At 44.6% G+C, this 24,880-nt stretch overlaps 1 protein-coding gene across 6 annotated transcripts in view; it reads right to left on the bottom strand.

The window, feature by feature from the left end:
* Window positions 1-1,728: 1,728 nt before the first annotated feature.
* The window catches only part of FERMT2 (FERM domain containing kindlin 2), a 62,777-nt gene continuing 39,625 nt past the window's right edge, over window positions 1,729-24,880 (bottom strand). For 2 of the 6 annotated variants that reach the window (XM_062577710.1, XM_062577713.1), the window contains 14 exons: window positions 23,331-23,465; window positions 18,152-18,184; window positions 17,469-17,694; window positions 17,225-17,327; window positions 16,754-16,861; window positions 14,686-14,820; window positions 12,267-12,316; window positions 9,095-9,219; window positions 7,666-7,772; window positions 7,048-7,269; window positions 4,746-4,766; window positions 4,055-4,179; window positions 3,536-3,677; window positions 1,729-3,061 (listed from right to left, as the gene is read on the bottom strand). In XM_062577710.1, coding sequence (XP_062433694.1) covers window positions 2,888-3,061; window positions 3,536-3,677; window positions 4,055-4,179; window positions 4,746-4,766; window positions 7,048-7,269; window positions 7,666-7,772; window positions 9,095-9,219; window positions 12,267-12,316; window positions 14,686-14,820; window positions 16,754-16,861; window positions 17,225-17,327; window positions 17,469-17,694; window positions 18,152-18,184; window positions 23,331-23,465 — 1,706 coding nt within the window. In that variant the 3' untranslated portion in view covers window positions 1,729-2,887. The other 4 variants (XM_062577712.1, XM_062577714.1, XM_062577715.1 and 1 more) reach the window with 4 other exon arrangements.

Genomic DNA, 24,880 nt, shown 5'->3' with positions numbered 1-24,880 from the left:
ACCCTGTGAAAGCTGGTGGCCTCCTGCGGACCCCCTGCGCGCCTCTCCCATCGCTCCGGCGGCGCCTTCCCACAACCCCCGCGCCGACCTCCTGGGCTTCTCCCTGTCCCCGTGCCAGCGGGATGGAGCAGGATGGGTCTCCTCCGCCTGCTGGCTGGGCTGCTCACCACGAACCAGGTTTTGTTATTTCGCTGTCAATTGAAAGGCTGGAATGCAACATTTCCCACCTAAAATATTTTAAGTCTGACTTGCAACTAGTGCAACTTTGCTCAGAGCGAGCACCTGTGGCTTCTCTGATGGCTAATAGGGTTGTGCTCGCACTGAAGGCTCCTCTCAGGGGTAGCATTAACAGAGAAGAAGGTTGGTCTCTTTCTGAAGTTTTGGAAAGTTTCCTATCCTTGAGGCTTCATAAATCAGCCAACAGCCTCAAGAGGCTTTTGGGAAGTGCAGCTGCGCAACCAGCCCCTGAGCAGTGCCAGGAACCAGCCCAGCGATGGCAGCGGCCTCCCGGGAGCTGAGTCTGGCTGCCCCAGCGACCCAGGGGATGGACCAAAAACAGGCTGATTTTAGCCTGCAAGAAGCCTCGGGAGAGGGCAGGTGCTGGTGACATGGCCAGGCCGAGGTGCGAGGTTTTGCCGGGACCCGAAGGGAGGGTGGGTGTAAAGTCCATCCTGCTGCTGCATTGGCAGCTCAGCAGCGGTCGTGCCACAACGTGCTGCCAGCTGCGGCTTTTGTCGCCACATGGGAACTCCCAGCAGAGCCCAACGTGGGCAAGTTAATGGTATTAGGAAAGGAAAACCCTGGGAGCTGGTGGGCTGATTCCCCTTCTGCTCCAGCATTGCCAACAGGAGCTGGGTAACAGCACCTGGTGCCGATGGGTTTATGCTTGAGTATCGGGATTTTTCAGGAAAAACCAACCAACCAAAAAAAAAAAAAAAAAAAAAAAAAAAAAGCCCCTTTCTTGAAAGGCTCTGCCTGCAGCAAATGTCTGCAGTTGGGTCACATGGAGCTGAGCAGCAACCAGCTGTGCATGGCCATGCGCACGAGCCAGCGCTGGCAGGACGGAGCTGTCGAGGGTGCCCTGATGCTGCCGCCCTGGGAAGAGCAAGGAGGCAGCGGTGCTGCACTGCAAAGGCTCATTCAGACTGATGCAAAAGGTGTGTGGTTTTTAGTTATGTTTTTATTTATTTATTTATTTTGCAGTCTGGTTACCTCCATGTAAGAGTGAGGTGCTCAGACTGGAGCAAGAGCAGAGTGAGAGAGACATGGCTTGTTCAGCCTGGATGCAACAGGGTGGCGGAGCAAGAGCAGGAGACCCTGGGAATGGCAAGTATCGGAGACACAAGCTCCGCAGTGTAAAGGTTTAATGAACAATTAAGTGGTTACAGACTGATCATGGCGGGGGGGGGAGGAAAAAAATACTGACTGGAAGGAGGTTTCTGAACTATCTGAAGAGCTTTTCCCAAATCTTGGTCTTCCAGGCAGGGCTGTGAAGGGAGGGATTGGCGCTGGTTTAAGACAGCACTGGATCCATCTGTGGAGATAAGGTCTACCTACATAAGAAAATGCCCCTAGGGAAACTCAAATGATTACATGAGGCCTCTGCTATGCACGGGGCAGGCAGAGGGACGGAGCTGGGGCTGGCCCAGGTTGGCTGCACCGTGCAGGAGCTACACAGGGCTCTGCTGCAGCACGGTTTAAGCACAAGAACCAGAAACAAAAACTGTGTATTAAATAAAAGATTTTACTTTTATTTAAAATAAAATGCATTTATACATAGTCTTGAAACCACAGACTACTGGGATACAACACTGGTTATTCCTTGGTATTAGGTGGGGCAGAAGATTCCTCACCGTTAGCGTTAACTCTGCACCACTGTAATACCTGGCGAGGTCCTGACCCCAGGTATCAGTTATTGAGGATGTCATGGCACAGCTCTGAAATCATACTTAAGTTAAGTAAAAACATACTAGGCTGAAATTGGGGTTTTCTTGTTTTTCGGTTGCTCCCCTTATCCCTTACAGGCATACTATAGTTAATGCTGATACACCAGATTTATGCAATATTCTAGCTGGCTTGTGAGACTAGTTAAAAAAAAAAAAAACTGTACAATTTTATAAAATTTGTGTTTTTACATTAGTTACACAAAACCTATACTTCATAGACCTTTACTTCATATTGAAATGAAAATTTTGCATATCATAGGCAGAACAGTGACTATGCTGGTGAATACTAAAAGTGTCATAATACAATATGGTGTAAAAATAAAAAAAATATATAATATAAATGATTATCAAAAGGGAAGTTAACAAACAAACCAAGCTATAACAGACTATCAGAGGTCATCTTCAAGGCCGCACACAACTATCTTCAAAATAATGTCAGGCACCTGTAGCAGTCCTGGTGCATGTAGTGTGAAAGTAAAGATCAAAGTTCTACTTATGGGTAGGACAACTTTAAAACAAGAGGTCAAATTTACAGAATAAAAAAAACACAAAAGGAAATAAAACACTCATGCATTAAAACATGATAAATAGACTTCATATAGCTTAAGCCCTGGATGGCTTTTAAAGAAAATGGCTTAGAGTTCTCTTGGAAATGTCGCTACGTTAAGTCAGTCAAATTTCATGCTGATCTGCCCACCATATTTTGTATCTAAAGGCTACCAGCAGAATTACCTGGCCCAGATACTGTCTTGTTATAGCAAATTAACAGAAGTGCTCATTAGTGCACACAGATTAACTGGTCTGGTAATGCAAAAATTTTCATGATAAAAAAGATACATTTCAAGCTTACTTTATTAAGCAGCATATTTCAAATAACAGCTTTTTAAAGTTAAATATTAATATGGCCATGGGGTTTCCTCTCGGTATACAGTACTTCAAACTCACACCCAACCACTGGTCAGTTTGTAGAACATCTCTTCATCTAAACTTTCGTTCTGATCTTTCGCTCGTGTCGACAAGAAGATGTAGCCACCAATGAATTCGTGAACCACTTTGCAATCCACCTCCGTGCAAATGAAGGACACCCGAACGTCATCTGCAAACTCCACAGTTACCTAGAGTGCAAAAACACAAGGGTTAGGGTCACCAGGGCCTTCCAAAACGAGTTACAGTGACTTATGCTCTCCCTCTCTCTGTTGTTGTTGTTCTCTGTTAAAGCAGATGCCTTCTGTGTTGTCTCAGTAAAACACAGCCATGTACATCCTGATGCAATCATTACTGTTAAACCGTTTAAATACAGAAATACCTTCTTTTGCTGGGAAGGAACGCAAGATAAAACTGATTTTGAAATAATAATAATAAAAAAGGATCTGCTTTAGGAAACAGCAACAAAAAAAATGACCTTTTAAAAGTTGACTTACCAAAGTCACCTTAAAAAACAAAACAGTTTGTGAAACCCACGAGCAATTTCTTTTTTCATGCAACAAAAACAAGGATGTGGCTGAGGGGTAGAATACAAAGCAGATCTTATTGAAACCCGGCTTTGGGGTGGCTGTCTCTGGGCGTGGTGTGAAGAGTGCCTGGCTCACCATTTTAATCTCCCAGTTTACATTCCACTGCTTCATGTTGCTGAATCGCCACGTTTTGACAGCATCGCCCGTGCTCGCGTCCATCCGTATCAGTCTGTTGTAGGCGATTCCAATCAGCTCCTCCTTCTTGCCTCCCTGGAACCTACGATAGGGGGATTAACAAAAGCGAGTCTTGGACAGAGGTCAAAATATTTTAACTTCAGCAACTGAATTAACTTATAAATCGTGACACAAAGTGATTAATACTTTTAATTTCAGTTCCAAAGCAACTTGCTATCCTGGAGCTAAAGCCAGATCATTGGATGCATTTGAAAGTACTTCTGCATTTACATTTCCTAAGCTGTATGTAGAAGTCACCTCTGCCTGAAATTATAGTTTTGTATTGTTTCGACAAGTCATAGATAATAGCTTTAATCCAAGTACGTCATTCCTAATTATCTCTGGAAAATTCAGAGTAATAACATACTCGTGATATTTATTCATGAAATACTACCTGTTCTGCTTCACAGAGCCACTGACCTTGCAATGAAATGCGTGATGCCAAATTCTGGCAGCGATTGCCAAGCTTGAATAAATCGCATCTTTGCTTCAATGAGACTCATCTGAGCGACGTTCTGATGGGCCTCCAGTATCCTCGCTGTGATCTGAATGCGACGAGACACACCGGCTTTAGGCAACTTGGCTGGTTAATGACATCTCAAACAATGCACCCGCGACAACAGCGCGGACAGGTAACAGCTTGGAACGCGTTTGGGAATTGTGCGACTCCTCAGTGAGGTTATTAACAACGCGGATGATTTACAGCTTCTACATTGAAGTTGTATTTCATCTATTACCGCTTAAAGACGGGGACCATGGCTGCTGTTCATACACAGCAGATAAACAGTGATACGGAGCTGCTTTTACTTGGTGTCCCTAGAAATGTAAAAGCAAATATAGATGTGGCCTGTGTGAAGGCAGAGAGTATTCAGACTGCTCTAGTTTAAGATGCAGGATGTGAGCAACCACCAGGGGCAAATTTCTGGTATAAGAGTTCTAGAGTGGTTTTGCAGCCGGAATCACTGCAGAGCATTATAAAAAACAAAAGGGGCCCAAGTTTCTCAGGATGGGTATGTTTGCATTACTCTTTAATTACTACTTTCAAAAACAAGGGAGTTCTAGTCTATTTTAAGTTACAACTTATCTTAATTTTATTGTTGCTGTCACTTACCAAGTCTCTTACATAGCCTGGCTGTAGATGGCAATGCGGAAAAAAAAAAAAAAAAAAAAAAAAAAAAAAGAAAAGGAGGCAGAAAGAAAAAAAAGCAATCAGAAATATGGCAACAAAGCAAAGAAAAAGTGTAAATTATCTGCAAAACAAAGTTCAAGCAAAAACCATGCACAATTTCTTAGGCAGAAAAGCAGCCAAAGTGAATGCAAGCACGAAGAGGGAACAAGCGAGCACAGATTCGCCCCTCGCGCTGGCCCTGTCTAAACATTTGCAAAGTCCCATTTGGCCGAATTCTTGTACAAATGGCTTTTATCCCAACGGTGCTCAAAGGGAAGGGGGAAACTACAGAGTCAGAGGGTGAATTCCTGTTCTCACCCTTATTCCCCTGTTTCTGCAAGCTCAAGTTTACTTATTCACATAGAAAAGCCCTTAAGCTCAACAGCTCCTTTTATTTGAGATATGCAGAAAACTGATCCGCATGCCATTCTGTATAAAAACTGCCTGCTATCCAGTGGCTACAAAGATAAAATCAAATGAACCAGGCAGAACGGGCGCAGGAGGTCACCCTCTCTCCTGAGGCTTTCCTAGGGACACAGCTTGCTGTTGGAAGCAGCCTGAGTGCTTCTCCCACGTCAAACCACGGCAAGGCGCCGCCCCGAGCCGGGGGAAGGCCACCAAGCCGAGTCCGAGTTCACGTGCGACTGCTTGGAAACTGGGAATGTGAATCTCTCTTTTTTTTTTGTTTTTTTTTTTTTTTTTTGCATTTATGACTTGGTGCTGCAAACCCGATTTGCCAGCCCTATGCTCTTGCAATGGCAATGTAAAGAGAAAAAAAACAAAAAACCTAAAAATGCTTTTGAAAAAAACCTTAATAAGTCATTCAGTTCTCCACAGGCCAACGGGGAGAAGGAACGTGAGCACCAAACGCCATCACACCGAATGCTCAAGCCCAGCCGCCGCAGCGGGCGGCAGTCTCGGGTTCGCGGTGCCACTGGCGGTCCCGATCTGGGCGCCGTCGGCGGGCTGTGCGACCTCCTCCTCCTCCTCAGCAGGACCCCGTGGCCGGCGGCGCTCCGGCCTGCGTTCCTCGCGTTCCCGTGGCCCCCCGATCCTCCCGGCTGCCCCGTCACGTGTGCCGCCAGGAAACGGCCCTGTGCAGTCTGTGCCCGTCTCCATGGTTTGACGGCTGTTAACTTTTCTGCCTAGGATGCATTCACGGTAAGCAAGTTCTGCAAGCTAGTATTTTTCCAGGTGCCTCTATTTTACTGAGTTCAAGCCTAGAAGGCATTATATATGTTAAAATTGGATATTTATGCAGTCTCTCCTCCATCCAAGTGGATATAAAGGCTTATTCAGAAGAATAATAAGGGCTATATAAAATCTAACTGCACTGCCAGGAAATCATCATACTGTGCCAATAAAAAGTTATATTTTTCCTGCTTCTCTGAGTTGTAGCCTGCTTTTTGGTTTGGAGGGATCATATACAGCCGGCTTCGCTGCAGTACACCGGCTGCAAATCTAGAGCTGAATGACTGAGTCACTGAGAGGCCACGGAGCAGTGCCATACTTATTTTTGCTGCTGTACTGAAATACAATGTCTTTCAGAAAGTCATGCATTTATTTCTATCACGAAACAGTTCAGTTCTGTCATGCACTGACTGAATATAGGGTGGAATTCAAGCAAAAGTCACAGTAATTTAAAATGAAGCAACGTTTTGAGGACTGGCATTTTGAAGTAGTGGAAAAGTGAAGAGAGAAATATGCAAAACACATTACAGCCAAGTCTGTATAAAGCTCTGCAAGCAGCTGGAACTACGCTGATCCTGAGGATCTCTGTACGAACTCTGTGCAAATAAGTGGTTTTAGTCCCAGCACTGTGGCTTGACTGCATCTTGTCACTGCCTGCTGTTAGATTTGAGCAGTAAGAGATGTGGGCAGATGCTTAATGCTTTGCCACCCTGTCATTCTGTATCACAGTGCATGAGGAAAAAAACAACTCCAAAAAGGTATTTAAAATAATTGGTCCCCCACTGCCTAGACAGATCACGAGCGCCATCACACTTAACCTATGAAGCGTAATTAAAATCACTGGTGCCACGAGGTTTCGTCCCCAGATGCCGGATCAAAACCACAGATACAAGTATGCATTTCATTTTAGTAACTGTGCATCCAGGCGAAAGACAACGACACCTGGAACACTTAGGATTAAACGCTGGCCCCTGCTGGAACGGGTGCAAGTTTAGCCCGGTCAGTAACAACACTGTGATGACGAGACACCCGAGGCCCAGGGAGAGCCACGTACCTGCTTGTTCTTGTACTTCTTCAGGTAGCGAGGCGAAACCAGACACTCGGGATTAATGTCGGTCGTGATTTGCTCCGGGATTAACTGTGGGTCCGGGTTCAAATGCTGCATTTTCAGGAACGACAGGATGTTCTGCACTTCCAAGCTGTACGAGCTGTCGGCCATGGTCTTGCCCTTGGAGGCGAGCCGGCAGGCCGCCATCCAGTTCGCGTACTGCCTCTCCTGCGGCCGAGGGCGAGAGAGGCACCCTGTTAGACCGATGGCAGGCGGCCCCCGGCCCCCTGCCCAAACACGACTCCAGGGAACTTTCTTGAGCCACAGGAGAATCAAGCACACGCAGCAAAAGATGGAGAGAAACCCAGCCAAAATGTAGAATATAACCACGGGACAAAACCAAGGAAGAGGAGGAGCCGATTCGGTACTCCAGATTCACACACATGCTCACATGCAATTCTGAATGCCAAGATCAGATACTTTTGCATGTGAGTGCATTTTTTTTTTTCGGTTGTTGTTTTTAAATTAACAATAGCTAAAGAGCACCTCCAAGCGTGACCCACGCCGGATGAGATAACGGAGGGCAACGGGAAAACGGACGGCCAGTTAAAGTGATAAACTTACATTATCACAGCGAAGCCAGATTTCATTCATTCCCTCTGCAACTGGAATCAGAAGTTTGATGTTAAACTTCTGACCAGAGATGTTCACATCTGGGGTAACTTCACATCCTACAATGAGGGAGCCAATGTTTAACATGTGTGTAAAGAAGTACACTTTAAAAAGGAAAAAAAAAAAAGAAAAAAGCAAGCGCTCCAACTACACAGTGTCGAATAGCATCTCACTGCTGCGAAGGTCTTACACCATGTCTGACAGGACAAATGCTCTACGATGCAGGGGGAAAAACACTACAGACATCTTTTTCCAAAGAAAAGAAAGAATGGGAAAAAGCAAGATCTGATTTGAAGCAATAAAGCCAAAGCTAACACATGCCCACAGGATACACTCCCAGATCCTGCCTGTCCTCATGAACAGAACAAGTGCCTGGCAAACACCTCCGAACCCAGAAATTCCCACGAAATGGCAGGAAAACGTAGCTGGAGGGCTGCTGACTTTCACCCCGGGAGCCCCATGTATTATTCTGGCCGGATGCGTCACTTCTATCTCTAGCGATGAGATGTGAGCATCCCTCAGTTTCAGTGTCTGAAAAGGATTATAAGCGGTTGTACGAACCCTGGGGGTTCGTACCCAGCATGGGCTCCACTTCAGCACGGCCTCCAGCATTTTTTAAAAGCGCCGTCACAGCAGATATGTCAAAAGCTCCCAAAAAGGTATTCCAGGCGTTTCCAGGCTGTGCCGTGCTGTGACTGCAGTCTGAGGTCATTTGGCACCACATCTGCTCTTGCCTCCACGATAAAAAACCCCCAGCTTTCTGCAGTTTCATAGCTCTCAGAGCAGGAATGTTTTACTTGACATAAGAAAGGCCAGCAGCCTTAGGAATTTAAAATATAATGTGCAGGGCTTGCAGGGAGTGCTTGAGCGAGGCTGCACACAAACAGCACAAGGGAGAGCAGGAAAAAATTAAAGGCAGCACACAAAGAGAATGGTCTGTTCTCTCCAGCTCAGCATGGGCTCAGGCGTATTCTTCGCTGCTGGAGTTATTTCCATTATTCAGAACAGGCATGACAGAAAGTAAAATGGCAAGCCCTCTTCTTGTGCTCGCACAGATCTCCTCTGCTTTGCCCTACAGCAGATAAATGGACTGTTCAGAGCAATCCCCACAAGCCCGCTGAATAACTGTGCTACGGGGGAGCCTGCAGTGCTTTCCGTTGGTATCCGATCCCCTCTGTGTCCTTGGCACACACGCCACATATTCATGTTCTAGAAGTGTGACTCTATGCCACGCTACTAAACCCCGCCACCTTCTTTTCTTTAAACATTTCTATTCAACCTGATGTCTAGAGGCTAAGACGATAAATCAGTAGAAAAATAAGATGCAAGAGTGGCAGACTGTTATTGGAATAAAATGCAGCAGTGCTCATGTTTCACTTACCTCTTAAATTCATCTGGTGTGCAGGAGTCCCGTTGGATTCTTCTTTGCTTTTATAGCAGGAAATAGAGGTATCTTTGAAGGTGCACCAATATGGCTTGTAACCTTTTAGTGTTAGCTTCTTAGGCCTGCCAGACAGGTTGATCAATATTACTACACAAGGTCTACAGTTTTCTGGGTGACAGGGTTTAGTTTAAGGGACACTAGGAAGTAGCTGGACTCCTAAACCATGCTGCTGTGTCTTCACACTGAAGCTGCTGCACCAGGAAACTAGTTTCATCCTTGAAAAATCTGGGCTAGGACTCAGTCCTTGCCCAGGAGCTGAACAACCATTTGATTTCTTGAACTCGTCCCTTTGCTACAGTAAAGTTAGGTCAAGAAATTGAGCTGCAATTACAAAGTTCCCAGGAAGGACTGATCCCAGTGAGGTCCCATTAAATTTGAGACAAGGATAAGGGGGACCAGAGAACTATAGAACAGCCAAAAATCGTCTTCTTCACTTGCTATATTAGACAGGAACCAATTTGTTCCAGCTCCGAAAGGAACAGCATTTGTAAGACTTGTCTGTCAAGCACATGCATGAGTACATATGCTGTTTTCTTTTCAAATACTCGACTTCACATCAGAAAAGGTTCAGTTCCTTCCCATACAAAACACAAATTTTGCTTGACTCAGCAGAGCAGGCGATGGCCCAGCAAGCCAGCAGCAGAGTAGAGCAGCCACCAGGCATGACTGATACCACTGACGGATTAGCTTTATGGAGCCGCAGGTTTCAGAACTTCTTAAACCCCAAATTTCTAATCCTTATTCAAAGCCAGTATTCAGGGGCTTCTCATTTCTTGCATCTCCATCCCACAGCCCATTGATCAACCCTGAGCTATGAGGCTCAAACACACGATGGGCCCAACTGCTTCCCCCTGGGGGCTCCCCGTGTTGATCTCCAGGCAAAAGCATGCTGCAGGGCTGAGCACGTCCCTGGCATCAGCGGCAGGGACGGGCAGTCCCGACAACCTGCTGGGGAGGAGACCTCTTGCCAAACCTGAAATGCACTGAAATGGCCAAATGCACAAATTTTTTGGCATTAGAGGATGCTCGTATGCGCCTGAGCCTCGTTGTTCCCACACTGTTGATCAACGTCTGAGCTCAGGGATGTCTGCTGGCTTCTTCTGCCATCACTATTTTCCCTCATCCCCAAGGCCAGGCTTTTTGGGGTGGGGCCTTTAAATTGCAGGCAGAGCGTTTTGGCTGGTCCGGGCATTAACTCGGCTGGCAGGGGCCAGAGAGATTTCCCAAGTCCTCGCAGCGGCAACAGGGCTATTAGGGACATATACTGCAGCCGCTCTGCGATGAAGTGGGATGGAAAAACGCAAGAGGCATGTCCAAAACTGGGCCAACTCCTAGCCCTGCGTCATTTACATAGTGTTTCTGGCAACAAAATAGTGCCTGGCTCTTATTTTTAGGAACAAATTCCAATACCACACTTTCCTTTCTTTATGAAGTGAAGAGAGCCCTTTGCATTAAGGTACCTGCTGAGAAAGCCAGATGCCTACGGGAACACACACAGAGGTTTCAGCCTACATCTGCTGCTTTTGAAATAGCAGCAAGCTGAAGCCATTGTCAGCAACTTGCAAGGACCTGGCTTTCCATTTGGTTGAAGGATTAAAAGAAAAAAAAAAAAAAGGAAAAAAAGAAAACCCAGAATTTAGTCCCCCGTCCTCAGGCTGCTGCAGCAGCAAATTTGGCTGAAAGCTGGCCACTTAAAACGAAGCAGATACAGAACTGCAGAACTTAAGCTGGGAAAAAATATGCTGGTAGCAGTAAGGCGAGGAGATGTCGAGCTCCCAGGCGATAACCAATGCTTTTGAGGTTTCTTTCTGAGTTTAGCCAAATTGCAAATGTGGTGTTTGGAAAGGTTAAGTACAACACCACACGAGAGGAGGGAACCAACATCTTTTCTCTCCTACCTCCTCCCTCCCCAACAACTGGATCTCCAATTTGTGAGTAATTAGCTTCCTGAGTTGTGCCTAATTTTATTGGCAAATAAAGCACATCAAAGGAAACGAGTCTTTTTGTTTGCTTGCTTTTTTTTAAGGGGAAAAAGCACCCACTCGGATGCATGGCACAGACTCCAGCCCTGAAACTTTGCTACAGCAATTAAAACAGACCACAAGCCCAGACTGACTCCGAGAGTAGGACTAACCTTATTAATACGCATTACAAGATGGAGAAAGAATTTTTCAGAACACAAGTAGCAGGTTCTGGCTCCAGAACCAAACAATTATAAAATAAAGGCTTGTTATAGAGCTATTTTGCTGTCGCTGCTTTTCTTCTGTTCCTATACCTATTCTGTGAAATTTCATTGAGGTTTATTTACAGTTTCCAGAACTTTCATCATAACCTTAATGCAGCAGGCATTAAATTGCAAAAGACAGTTGTGACTGCCAAAATATTAGTCAAAGTCCAGACACTGCTGTTCCCAGTTTCCATGTATCATCATCCAAGTTAAAAAGAAATAACAATAATTATAAAAAAACCTCCCTTAAGTGCAATGGAAGAGCAGGATGGTCAACTTAAACCTGCTTCTTTTGCTGAGAAGAGAACAGATAGACCAGAATCCCAGTTGTTTATAACTCATTTGCTTTCTTCAAACCAGGAGAAGTATTTGAGTGAGGTTTTCTAGCTATGAGATACACCCCTAATTTTAGGATAGTTTCATTTATTTACTGGTACTAACGATGTTATGGGAACCTCTTGGCATGTCTGGCCAAGGGAGGCAGAAAGTACCTCTCCCAGCTCTGCCAGGCGGATGTGTACATGCCACGTGCCCGGGCTGGGAATACCAGAGAAACATCCTGGATTTTATATCTGAAGAACTGAACAACTGCGGGGCAGTATCCAGTGAGATGTTTTGGAGTGTTTTTACTAGTGTTAAATATTCAGTGACCGTGCCAAATGCTGGATGAATAAATAAAATCTTTTAATACCCTGAGAGTTCAGATATTCTGGGCTGTAATACCATACAGTGACTGGCAGCTCAGTGGCATTTCACACGGTAATGCAGCGGTGGGCAGCAAAATCTTGAGACAGGAGGGAAGAATGGACATTAAGTGGTATCACTATTAATTATTCATTGATATTACCAGTTTCACATGCACCTTTTCCCATCAGTACTTACTTGAATACTTTAATGTAGTCAGCAAGTTCAGGAATGGAAGTGATGTCACCCTGCAAATAAAGATTATCCCATTCATTCATCTGCCAGGCCCAGGAGTCACTGGTGGGGTGGGTGGGCCCCGCGAAGAGGGAAACGATTCGGTCTGTTAGACGGTGACATGCAACTGCTCAGAGGGAATTTCTCCAAGGCAGGAAATTTGGTAAGGGCTTCACTGTCAAATGTCAGGGACTCACAGGTCATAAAATCGCTTCTAGGAAAGTACAAGCTATTTCACAGAAGGAGGAAACACAGCAAATCTATTGCACAGAAGTGCTCTTCTGAAACAAGAGGACAATAGTTTTTATTCCTTTTTTAAGGCCTTTGGCCTTATGGAGCCAATTCCCACCTGTTACGTCACTTACTGTCACATATTGGCTCACGTTTGCATAGAAATTTTTCTCTCCCACTGATTTCTCCTATGCTTCAAACAAGTGAGAAAGATGCCATTCCCAGCCACCCCAGAAGACTGTGGAAAGGCTTTCTGCAAGTTCAGAATGGCATTTTTTTCCTGCTTTTTCATCTTGAGTTTAGCTTAACATACCCGTGTATTTTAGATGAACAAAATACACAAGATGGCCTTTTCAATTCCCACGAGATCAGACTAAATGGTTTCTGAATCACCAAAAAAAGCAAACATTGCTACAACAGATTTTAGCAGCAAGTCAGTTGACTTTCAGTCTGCAATGACCAACGCTGTTTACAGATACCATGGGGGGAAAAAAATAAAAATCTAGACAAACAATCCAGTAATTGCCCATTATCCATATTCAATTACTTGAATGGCTCTGGAAATGGCTACTGTTAGCAACTGATATAGAAAGGGATGGGTTTTTCTGATGAATCATTGTGTTCTTCATTCTCATCTGGCAGGGACTTAGTACTGTGCTTCAAATCCATTTTGCAAGAAAAGGTCTCTCATCTATGAAAACTTCTCACTATTTAAATTGCACCTAAGCAATGCTGTTCTCCCCACAGTACAACCAAAAGGAGCAGTATAGGTTAATACTGTAAAATTTGGCTGTTGTTAATGACAGAAAAGCAGGCTATACATGGATGTTAGCTTCAAAGGAGCCTTCACAAACACTTAAAAATTATATGAAGTGAGGGAAAATTAAGAATGCAAAATTGCAGGGGTTTTATGTTTTAAAAGGATCAGAACATAAAAGTGAAACTCAAAGATAGCATAAATATGCAAAACTGTACTAGCTGGAGGAATTGTTCTGTACGGAAATGTACATTCCAAGTCTGAACATACCTAGTCCTTCTTTTGCAGTGCAATTTTGAGGCCTTTTAAAAAAATTTTAGAGAGGCAGTTTTAAAGAGGGAAGACTAGTCTTAAGGAACGTATCAGAACAAAGAAATCCTCTGAAATACAGTCACAGACCACTCAAGCACATAATCCAGTCTGGTAAAAATATAATTTCGTAAATCTAAGCTATTCATAGTTATTACTGAAAGTCCTGGCCACTGTTTCAGGTACTGTAAAACTTTGTTGTGAATTAGAAAACAGTGGAAGAGAAATATTGGTGTGAAGAATTCAGTATTTCTGAAAGTCAGTAGAGAAAAACAGACGCCATACGAAGAACGCGAGTTTTCCATTATTTCACTAGTATGGTGGCTCGGTATGTCGAGGGTTGAGTAAGATCCCGTTCCACACAATTTTCCAGGTGGGTTAGCTAAGGCTTACAGAGGACAGAGCAACTTGTCCATGCTCACACAAGCAGCCTGTGGGTCCTGGGGGTCACTTGAAAAGCCTGCCTTGCTCACAGTTTGGTCTTATCATCCTGATAAGAAAAAAGTGTTACTGCACTTTGCTTCTGCGGCAGCAGTCAGTGAGTGCAGAGGAGGGCACGTGGGAAGGGGTTCTGAGCTCTCAGTGCCTGCCTCTGGGTGCTAAATTAGCTGGGAACACCAAAAAAAGAGAAGCAGTCCTACAGCCAGCAGCTTAAATGAAGCCCCAGGCTGAATTTGTGCCCTTGGTCAAAGAGCCTTTTATGTTGTATCCAGGTTTAGAGCACAGCTCCAGCTCTGCCGCTGGCCCTGCTCTGAGTGTTGGCTGGAGTGGACACTGCCTGAAGTCCCTTCCAACCTAAATTACTCTTTGGCATTTTTGAAAATATAATCTAGTTTTATAAAAATAATATTCTGCTCTAAAAATATTATTCTGTATTGCTCTGTTCGGTTGTGGGCAACCTTCTCGTGCTGTAACAGCAGAAATTGAAAAAAAAAGGGAGAGGAAGGAAACAAAAATGGTTAGAGGCCTGGAAAAATTCCTCCCTGCACAGTTCAAGATTATTATTCCTGCTTTGCTAGAGGGAAGCAAGTCAAAGGAAGGGGGAGTAAGGCATGCACATTATCATCATCTGCCCAAAACCCTTACCAGGATTGTTGATGTTTTGCCACCTTCCAAAGTAATTTCTAGATCAGAAAGCGCAGCGTCCACCTCATCGACCTCCTTATCACTGTTGTTTAGGTGATTTTCTGACGACATGATGGACAGCTTGTTGATGTGGTACTGAAAGGCAAAGCACAGCCTCTGTGAATGTGCAGTATTTAACAACATTGCTGCGATCTGCTAGAGATCTCGTGTTGTCACAAACTCCGAAGGCGGCGTGAAACACTGCAGGGAAGCCACACCGCCTTAGGATGGAACAGGGGATCCCATTTCGAAGCGTTAGCATGGGGACCTGAGCACAGACTGGTGACCCACCTCCCCGGGGACTGGAGCAGTGAACACTACCGGGGACACCCCAGGCTCTGCATGACGTGGTGCTGCTCTCGGCGCTGATTTCAAGCATGCTCATTGATTCTGCCGGACGTGCCGTTGTTGGGTACCGGGCAGCAGACACAACTGTGCAACGCCTCACTGCATGGGGTGTTGCAGGTAGAGCACAGATCGGGGGACGCCGAAGAGGTGCAAGCCCAGCTCTCACTGCCGCCTGTGGGAATTTGGTCCTTAGCCTCCACGGGAGCAGAACCTGGCTGAGGCAGAGAACCGAGGGCAGCTGAGTCAGGGATGAGCCTCAGATGCAAGCGTCAAGCCTGGTCACAGCGCTATCCACCCATGTCGTATTCGTAATCTGTTGATGGCACAGCAAGCACTACACACGGGCAATTCGGTGCATCTTCGGGAAGCTGTAGTAATCCTGCTCCCTAAACCCAACTGCCTTCTTCTCCGAGGTGGGAGTTCTCTGACAACAGCACAACAAGCCAGGGAAGAAGGGCAGGAATCGAACGCAGATCCGGCACCTCCCAAGCCCGTCTGTAAAAGGAGCGTGGCTGCTCTCCGCAAGCCCTCCTAGAGGGGATCCAGCCAGGAAACGGTTCTCCCATGTGCAGACACATCCAGAGAGTGACCATCTCCAGGGATTACTGCAAAATTTCTCCGCCACAGCCAGGATCGTGTTCCTGGCATCACCAGAGAGATAACCCATAAAGCCAGCAACAGGCTTTGCTCTTTTCAATTCATTTCCATGAGGATTTCACCAGATGCTGCAGCGAGGGTTGGTGGTAGCCACAGGATGGATGGCCGAAGGACAGCTCTAAACCTCGTGGGCTACTCTTTTCTTTTGGCAATAACTGTTTAGCACTTTTTGAATATACAAACTTTTGATTAAACAGTACTACCCACGTTCGTGACAGTATCAAATAAGAACCAGCCAGTTTTGCTGCTGAACTAATGCGCTGTGCTTGTGTGCATATTTTATACCTTCTTGCACCTCATCTATTTTTACCAGAGAAAGCCACGAAATTGGTAGTATTAATCTCACAGTAACTACCATGCTCTATCTACTCTGGACCAATGGGAGAGGTAAACTGAGTCTTTACATTTCTGTTTTTGCTCTTTTTTCCCAGGAGAGAGGCCCCGAGGGCTCATATGGGGACAGCCCTGCCCTTGCAGGGGACGCTCGCGCAGCCTACAGCGATGAGGAATGCCAGACCACACGTAGTAAATGGGCTGCCAGTCTTACAGAAGTCAATAGCAGGTGTATGATTTATGGTAAATCACATAGAGTATTTCATAAAACAGATAAATAAATAGTTCTGGGAAACCCACAGATTATCACCAGCTGTTCTGGGGGCAGCATGCCAGAAACTCACAGTTCAGTAACCTAATGTACTTACTGGGATTTTTTAAAAAAGGACAAAACTAAAAGTCAAGATAGACATAAACATGTTTGGTAAAAGCAAGCTAAATTCCTTTTCATGAGAAATAAAAAGCAACAAATACTTAAACTACCTAATAAGCTCAAGTGAATATTAGGAAACAGTCCAATTTCTACTAGAACAAGAAGTCCAAGTTCCCCACCAAAGACGAGATGAAGCCTCTAACACACCATTTACAGCACATTAAACTTACCACATTCATCAGTATTCAGCAGTAGAGAGGTCTGAAAAGCTACAATGAAGTTTAATCACAAACATTAATATCCCGGGCTGTCTCCTACCTGCAACGCGGCAAACATCATCATTTCTTCCTCCGTGCACTCGATTTCCTCCAGCAGAATAGCCCACTTCGACTGTTCATAGAGCTGGTTGATCCTGATCGCGTCGTACTACGGCACATCACAAAAACACAGGATGGTTATAAAACAAGCTTCATGGGAAGACCCATGATCTTTCATGCTTCAAGCATAATTAGAAGACAAACCTGTTTGTTAATCCTTTTATTTCAACCCATATTTCAGTTTGAGATTGAAAAGCCTTTGCCATTTAAACTACCCTTAGGGCAACACAAGCAATATCTAAACCTCAGCAGACTGGTAACACGTAAGCATGTACACCCAAGGTTTGATAAACACGCTACCACTTTTCAAAGGGGCTGAGGACACGTCAGCACAAATGAATATTAGAGATACAGGCTGCCTTTGCTTGAAATGTTTGCTTGCAAGGTACAAGTGAAATAAATAAATCTGTACCTTCGGATTCAGGTCAAAAAAGCTGTAGTACTTGAACCGGAGCAGCAAAGCCTCATTTTCTTTCACCTCCTGCTCCATAAGAGATCGGGATGAATCCAGCCATCTGCAAATTGTCAACAATGGGTTACACATACAAAAAGCTCTGGCTAAGTCGCAATGACTCGTGCAAGAATGCAATTTAAAACCACACATTAAAAAAAAAAAAGGAGAAAAAAAAAAGAAGAAAAACAAACCCTTAACTCACCCTTGGTTGATTTTGGCTTTATCAAGAAGCGCTTGTGGCTTGTACATTTTTGCTAAGGATTCGGGGGATGTGACGGGTTGGCTCACGGCCAGGATGCCTGGATTCCCCTCCGACAAGGCACTGTCTCCGAACCACGCTGAAGTCGGTGACAGAGGACTGCCATCGTGAGAGTCATAGGTAGGTGTCATGGTTTTGCTGTACAGTCCTGGGCTTGAATATATGTTTCCTACCAGTAAGAGGGATAAACACATTGTGTTAGCTTATGGCCAAACCGCATCTGCTCAATACAAAGCCAATTCAACAAACAGATGAAAACCCTTCTGATTCCATTTTTATGATTTTTTTTCACAGTTAGAAAACACTGCACTGCTTGTTTTCCCATGAAAAGCTGCCTCTCTCTCTCTCTCAGCTCTTCTTGAAGAGCAAAACTGATGGAAAAGTCATTTCAGCCTGAATCTATGGGAAAAGATTCCAACCTCCGTGCTGCAAAATTTGGGAGGCAGCACTTCCCTGCCGTGTTTCTGCAGCACCTGGAGTGCTGCGGCGACTGACTTACCAGCAATCACTTGTTGCTTTAAGATGAAGCAAATGGAAATCAAAAGTTTTATAGGAGCAGGAAAATCAACTAAAGACACAACCAAGAAAAGAGACAGAGCACAAAGTCCTACTGAGGTGGAGCTCACCTTTCACGGGGCCGATGTAAAGAATATCGGTGCCTACAGAGAAGGAAAGAAAGGAGGGAAGTGAGAAGGCAAGGGAAAGACACCGGAGGAGAAGTCAGAGCAGAAAAGGACAGAAGTTGAAAACATGCACCTTTGTGGGAGGCCAGAATAGCCCAGGTGAGGTTTAATCTCCCAAACCCGACTGCAAACCCAACCTCTGTCCAACTTCGGCCTCTGGCGATGGCGAGCTCCTCCTCACCGCCCCGGCCCACAGGCACGCACTCAAATCTGCGAGACCGACAAGCTGTTCACCCCCAGAAATGCAGCTGGAGGGGAGTTTTCAACACACCCTGAAATGCCCACGTTGTAGTAAGTGGGAATGACAGGCTCGCCTGTTTAAACTGATTCATCTTAAAAACAGAAAGATGTTTTAAATGAGTTTGCAAAAGTAAGTTTCTTGCAAAATAGTTTAGACTGAATAGGAAAGATGTGGAGTTGCCGAGCTGCTTACTGTTCCTACAGAAAATTTATTAAACTGCTGTGCTTCTGGCAATCAGTTTTTCACCGCAGACCTTAAATTGCTGTTTTCACCGCAACTTACTGCAGAGGAGACTCCAGTTATGGAGAAGTAAGGCAACATCTACTGAGGCATTTTCAAAATATGTGTTTACATTACTGCTCTGCTGTATAACCTCAGCTGTTGCTGAAGAAGAGACATATATATTTTCTCTCTGTTCCTTGCCCTTTGACTGCCTTGCAATATTACAAACCTAAAGCCACTCCTCAAGCACAAACTTTGCAGACCTGCTGATTATATCATGAGGTTGCTTCACTTGGTTGAAAAGTGCATGAGTGAGTCTAAATAATAGGGAATATTTATAAAATATGGGGCATAAATTCCAGTTTGGAAAGACAGTGTTAAATTACTACTCTGATTAGATATTAATGCATCTAACAAATGGCACTTTTTTTTTTAACAAATACTGAACTGATCACAGAAATACCCAGAATCTAACCCAATTCTTTATACACAGCTTGCATTTACCTTTGCAGTACTGTTAACTGACCTGACAGACAAAGAACCCAAAATGACCTCAAGTTATTTTACTCGTGTTACAGGAAATGGCTGGACACAGAAATGTCTCATTTTCACAGACAGAAAAGCTTGCTTCGACAGCCAAGTATATTTGATATTAGGATGTTCAGCAAGTGGTGCTATTTGGTGCAAAGAAAGCATTACTTCCAGGTGTTTTAATCTTAAAAAGTTTTACAGCTCATATAGATGCAAAGCAAAAAAAAAAAAAAAAAGAAAGAAAACTTTAAAGTTACCGATACGAACAGAAGAAAGCTGAGCTGGAACGGTATCTCATTTCTCAAAACAGCTGAGAGCTAAATAGTCCCTATTGATTTCATGAGAGCATTGATTTTTACATTAAGCGTGTAAAATCCAGATTTTCAAAATAACCGAGGTTCAATGACCGTATCCCTAATGTAAGTAATTCCACTGTGTATATAAACAGGGCAATGAGCTCAACATCATTTTGCTACACACAAACCTGCACAACAGTACCTAGAAAGGCCAATACTTGGCTTTTTGGCAAAGGGCCATGGCTAGTTTTTCTGCTTCTCCTGGGAGGTGCTCCCCATCTCTGCCTTTCCCTGCTCTGCTCTCATCTTCTCTCTCCCTGGCGCCGGGCAGCAAGCTGCCCAGAGCCTCAGCTAGGGCAGGACCTGCTCGTAAGAGAGTGCAGTTTTTATAAAAATCACAGGCAGATGCACAGACGGCCAAAATCTACCTTAAAAGAGTGCTATTATGGTTGCTGAAGGAAGAACTTGGCAGTGTTGAAATGCCAGAAGTAAGGTCTTCTGTGCCATTCCTGATGATGCATTTAGACACCATCTTAGGCTACTGTCCAACTCTACGGCCACATGCTCTTTACTCCAACAGATCTCTCACTGAATGAGCTAGAAATTATGGAAAGCTGAGCTAAACATCTGGAAATGTCTAAGACCAAAACAATAGAAAAACTTTTCCAAACTTTTTTTTTTTTTTTTTTTTTTTTTTAAGATGGGTATCACAAGTAGCCATAATAATGGTTTTAATCCATCAAAACAGGGAATTTCTGGAGTTGTGAATACACATGGATAACTTGCCAACTACGCAGCGCATTGTTCTGCATTATGGAAAGCCCCTCCAGATAATTCATGAGTTTTCTGATGATGAATTATCTTCCTCTCCAGCAGTTTCTAAGAAATAAACATTAAAAATGCTTTGCTCTAGTTGAATACTTTGTAGCACCCCCCAGGATGGAGCTGAGAATTTTCCCATGATATTTAGGAGCGAGGAAATTACCCACATAACTGTAGGTCGATCAGCTTCATCTGGAACAGAGCAAAATGATACGACAGCTGACAGACCCCTTTGCAGAAGATAATAAAATCCATGCCAGCAAACCAACTCCACACCATTTTGATGGGATTATAATCAAAACTGGCATTGATGTCACAGGCTTGCCAAATCTCAGTTAGGAAACTAGAATACTAAAACATCAGTAAGACAGATGTGATTCTAAAATATCTGATAGAATGGAAAATGTAAGTGAAAACTGGCAGTCACCATCAAACAAGGGAACTTCTTGGATGGGTTTAATGCTCCTGCTAGTTTTGTGGCTGTATAGGGAGTGTTGAGTAGAAGTGAGGTGCATTATTTCTGCATTTCACTTCAGGTGTCCAGATGTTATGCCCACACTTCAAGAAATAGCTTGAAAAATTCCGACAGGCGTGCAAAACTTTGCAGAAATGAGGAAGGGATAGAAATATCAACCTCATCAACCTTCTAGCCTCATGCTTTCAAAGAAAAGGCTTGGGGGGCAACTGGACATGTTCTTATAGAAGAAACAGAAACATGCTGTCCCCACAGACCTTTACCAAGCTATAGCAGAGTGGCCCCACTGGAAATTATAATAAACCACCAGCGCTGTCCATTCACCTCCACCTTTACCAGGTGACACTCATCAAAACGCTACTCATCGATATGCAGAGATTGATGTAGGGTAAGACCAGCCACACCGGGTTGGACCAAAGGCTGCAGCAGCCCTGCTTTGCACCATCCCAAGCACAAAGCTTGGCTGTGGGTCCATCCCCATTTTAGACCACAGGGGATGCTCCCATCTTCTCCCTATCTCCCCTAGTAACATGCCAGCACCGCGCTTATGCGGCCACGGAGCAGACAGACAGGGTTGAACACTATGCTGGCCCATAAAAGCAAAACCCACTTCTGCTGGGCAGGAGAGAGCAGCAATACTGTATCTCAGCAGTGTGTGGTTAATAGTGATTTCCATGAATATATCCAACCCTTTTCCGAATTTGTCTACCCCTGTGGCTTCCTCACCATCCTGCAGTGACAAGCTCTACCGTTTGATGGTGCACTACATGCTGGGCTGAACCTTTGGGAAATTAGCTACAAAGCGCTAAGAAACTTGGGCAGGTTTGCCCACGGACATCCACGCACATGCCTCACGTGAAAGCCAATCTCCCCCTTCTATTCAGGATTCTGCTCCAAAGCACGGAGGAGCAGAGCATCTCCAAGAAAATGTCCCTTGGATTTTCTCCTAATCACGTTCTCCAAGACGGCTGAAGCATTTCAGAAGCAGCTTCCTTCAAAAAATTTGCCTGAGGCAAACACTGTCACGGAAAATTTCAATATAAATTGCTATAAGTTGGGCTAACTTACAAATAAGTGAACAAAGGACTTAAAAGTATTGGCCAGTGCTTTTAGTGGGTGTACTGACAGCTCTGCCTATAGTGATTTAAATTGGTTTTATTGCTAGCTTACCAAGGAACAGGATGTCTCAGTGACAGAATATGCCTATTAAATCTACACACACTGAAATAAGTAGATCCAGAAATATTAACTCATTATACATAAGCATTCAGTACATGAACTAATTGTGGAACAATATTTGGGATAATTAATTACTAGAAGTTTATTCAGATTAAAAATATGACTTCTAACTAACAGGACCTAAACAGCACAGGTAACTGCAGCAAGTCATTTATTCACAGAAGTAAAACAGGAAAGAAAAAAAAAGCAAGTCAGTTGAAAGTCACTTGCTGAAAGAATAATAAATAATTTAATTAGAAAATACCTTTTGTGCTCATTTCCTACAAAGCCAGCCTTTCAGAAAGGCTAATTACTACCTTTAAAGCTGAAAATGCCAACAAAAATGTGAGCGTTCCTCAGGCTGAGCAGTGCCCCTGCCACACTGGGGGAGATGGTGCCGGAGCGAGCCCCACGCCAGGGTGCTCAGAGAGCTGGCCCAGCTCTGCATCTCCAGCATAACTTTTTTTTTTTTTTTTTTTTTAAATAAAGCTGCCCTGCTTCTCTCTCATTGCTTGATTTAAGGCCAAGAGCTCTGGCAGCCGGACATGGCGAACTGCCCGTCAGCATGCACCGCTGCGTCCTTCTCTGCAAGTCCCTTGGTGCCACAGTGCTCCCACTTGCTGGACTCCATCTGCAAAGCTACTGTCATTCGCCTCCCCACACCAGCCTCGCACGAGCGCGGCTGCTTCACAGCACGGCTCACAGCCTGCTTCATCTTCGACAACACGCTAGGCTCGCAGACACCCAGCCGGATCAATCTGCTGCCTGTGGCAAGCGATGCTATCCAGTTAGCAGAGTTACTCTGTTAGCAATGTTATTCTGAACATTAAGATCTGCAGTGAGGCCCTCAATATAAGGGAACACCAATACAATTAATAGAAAGACTATTTTTGTTGGGCTATAACTAAATTACTAGAACTGTGGTACCTGATAAAACTTACTTGGAATTTCAAGTCAGGAATGATTTTCCATTTATGTCCTGTCTTAATAGCATAAGAAAACACTTCAGCAACACAATCTGAGCGTTAAAGTAGACGCACTTGGTTCCTTTTTATTTGAAGTCTGGCATGGTACTGTTTCCCTACATACTTCACAGCTTCAGGCACTCATCTGTGCCGTCGTGACTGAATGCTGCAGTCCCGGGTAATTTATGGAATGTATCTGGGGTCCATTTCTTGCCCAGACCTCAAGAAATTAGGTGAGACTAATACTGCTACATATGTCTTTTTCAGCGTATGTTCCAATGCCATTATTTGGCCATCTCCTCCCAACCTCTTCCCCGGATGCCCATAACTCACAGAGCAAGCCCTGACTTACCTGATCCCGGAGTGATGAGCGGACCCTCCAGTTCGAGGGCCTCGTCTTCATACTGATCATCCAACTTTTTCTTTTTTTTCTTCGATGGATCTCTGGGTTTCCTCAAAAGGGAAAGCTCTTCTGGATGCCTGATGTCTGGAGACAAAACAGAATCATTTTACATAGGGAAGATGCAAACAAGGAAAGAAAGAATGAAAAAACCCTTTCTTTAGTAACAACATCCAATAACTTGAAAAATCTCCCTTGACTCATTTTTCTGCTCTGCAACTGCTAAAAACAAAGCTGAGAATATCTTTCCTACAAACCTTTCTGAGACAACTTCTGCCTGTAAGTCTCTCTTCTTGCACCGATGGCTGGAGATGTTCAGGTAAAACTCACCATTATACAGTGTTTTCCAGGCACAGTCACTCAAATGCATATACAAGCACCATTAGCTCCCATGACAGAGAGACTAGTGGTATTTGCAGACATTGTCTTAAATCCTTTTTTTTTAATGAACACTTAGATTCCTCTGCAGGCACCTCAGTAATGGACCAGCTTTCTCACTTCTGTTGGATGAATCCAAGAGCCAAGCTGTTTACTTACTTACCAGAACAGGAATGTTAAAGGCAAAATTTAAGACACACACTTTTAAAAACAGATCTTAGCCAGTGTTTCCTTTGCTTCTCCCACTTCTCTGCCCCAAACTAGCATAAATAATTTTTAAAATGTGTAATTGAAAAGGAAGAGCATAATAGTGCATTTGTGCTTAAATCATGGGCCTACCATGATTTGTTTCACGAAAGCAGACAATTAGCATGGCTAAGGAAAACAAAAAAATATACAAAAAGTTACAGTAAAAAGGAGTTACAAGACTAGTGATTCGGTACTGAAGTATTCCCCAAGAGCCCTCATTTCCATCACAGAAACTGCGGCTTCAGCAATTAGAGCTCTGTGTCCAGTTTGCATCACTGTGCGTTTGGTGCCGCTCCGGGTGAAAAGGCGTTTCGGGGAGCCCTGGGGGCATGGCCGAAGCGACACAAGAGCTGCTCTGCCACGAGGAGGTGCAAAACCACCCGACCCGTCGCCCGCCGCGCTGCACCCCTGGGCGATCTCCGAGACAGAGACAGGGCAGGCGCAGCCCAAGCACGTCACCCCGAGAAGCTCCCGGCGAAACGTGTGCATTAGCCACCTTCGCCTTACGCAGAAGCAGCGCTTCGGATTTGCTTATGTCTGCCGACAGCCTCACCCAAGCGGGAAAGAGCTCTCCGGGAAAAGGGAGCCCACCGTCTGCCAGAAGGCAGAACGAAACCGTAAACGAACTGGAGGAGATCCAGGAGTCCCTCGCTGGCACCGAAGGGGAAAATAAAAAGAGGGGAGAAAGGCTCCGTCTGCTGCAAGCGGTATGGAATCAGTATTTAGGAACTGGCCTGGAAAAGCATTCACCTGGGCAAGAAGCCATTTTATTGCAATGATGAGAGACCACAAAACGCAGGTCTGAGAGCTCCAAAATAGAACTCAAATGAGAAAAAGGAGATCACTGGTTGCGCTCGAGTCTGGAACGAAGCGTT

This window comes from Rhea pennata, chromosome 5 (assembly GCF_028389875.1).
Source record: "Rhea pennata isolate bPtePen1 chromosome 5, bPtePen1.pri, whole genome shotgun sequence".
NCBI lineage: Eukaryota > Metazoa > Chordata > Aves > Rheiformes > Rheidae > Rhea > Rhea pennata.
This window is presented reverse-complemented; position numbering and strand designations above follow the sequence as displayed.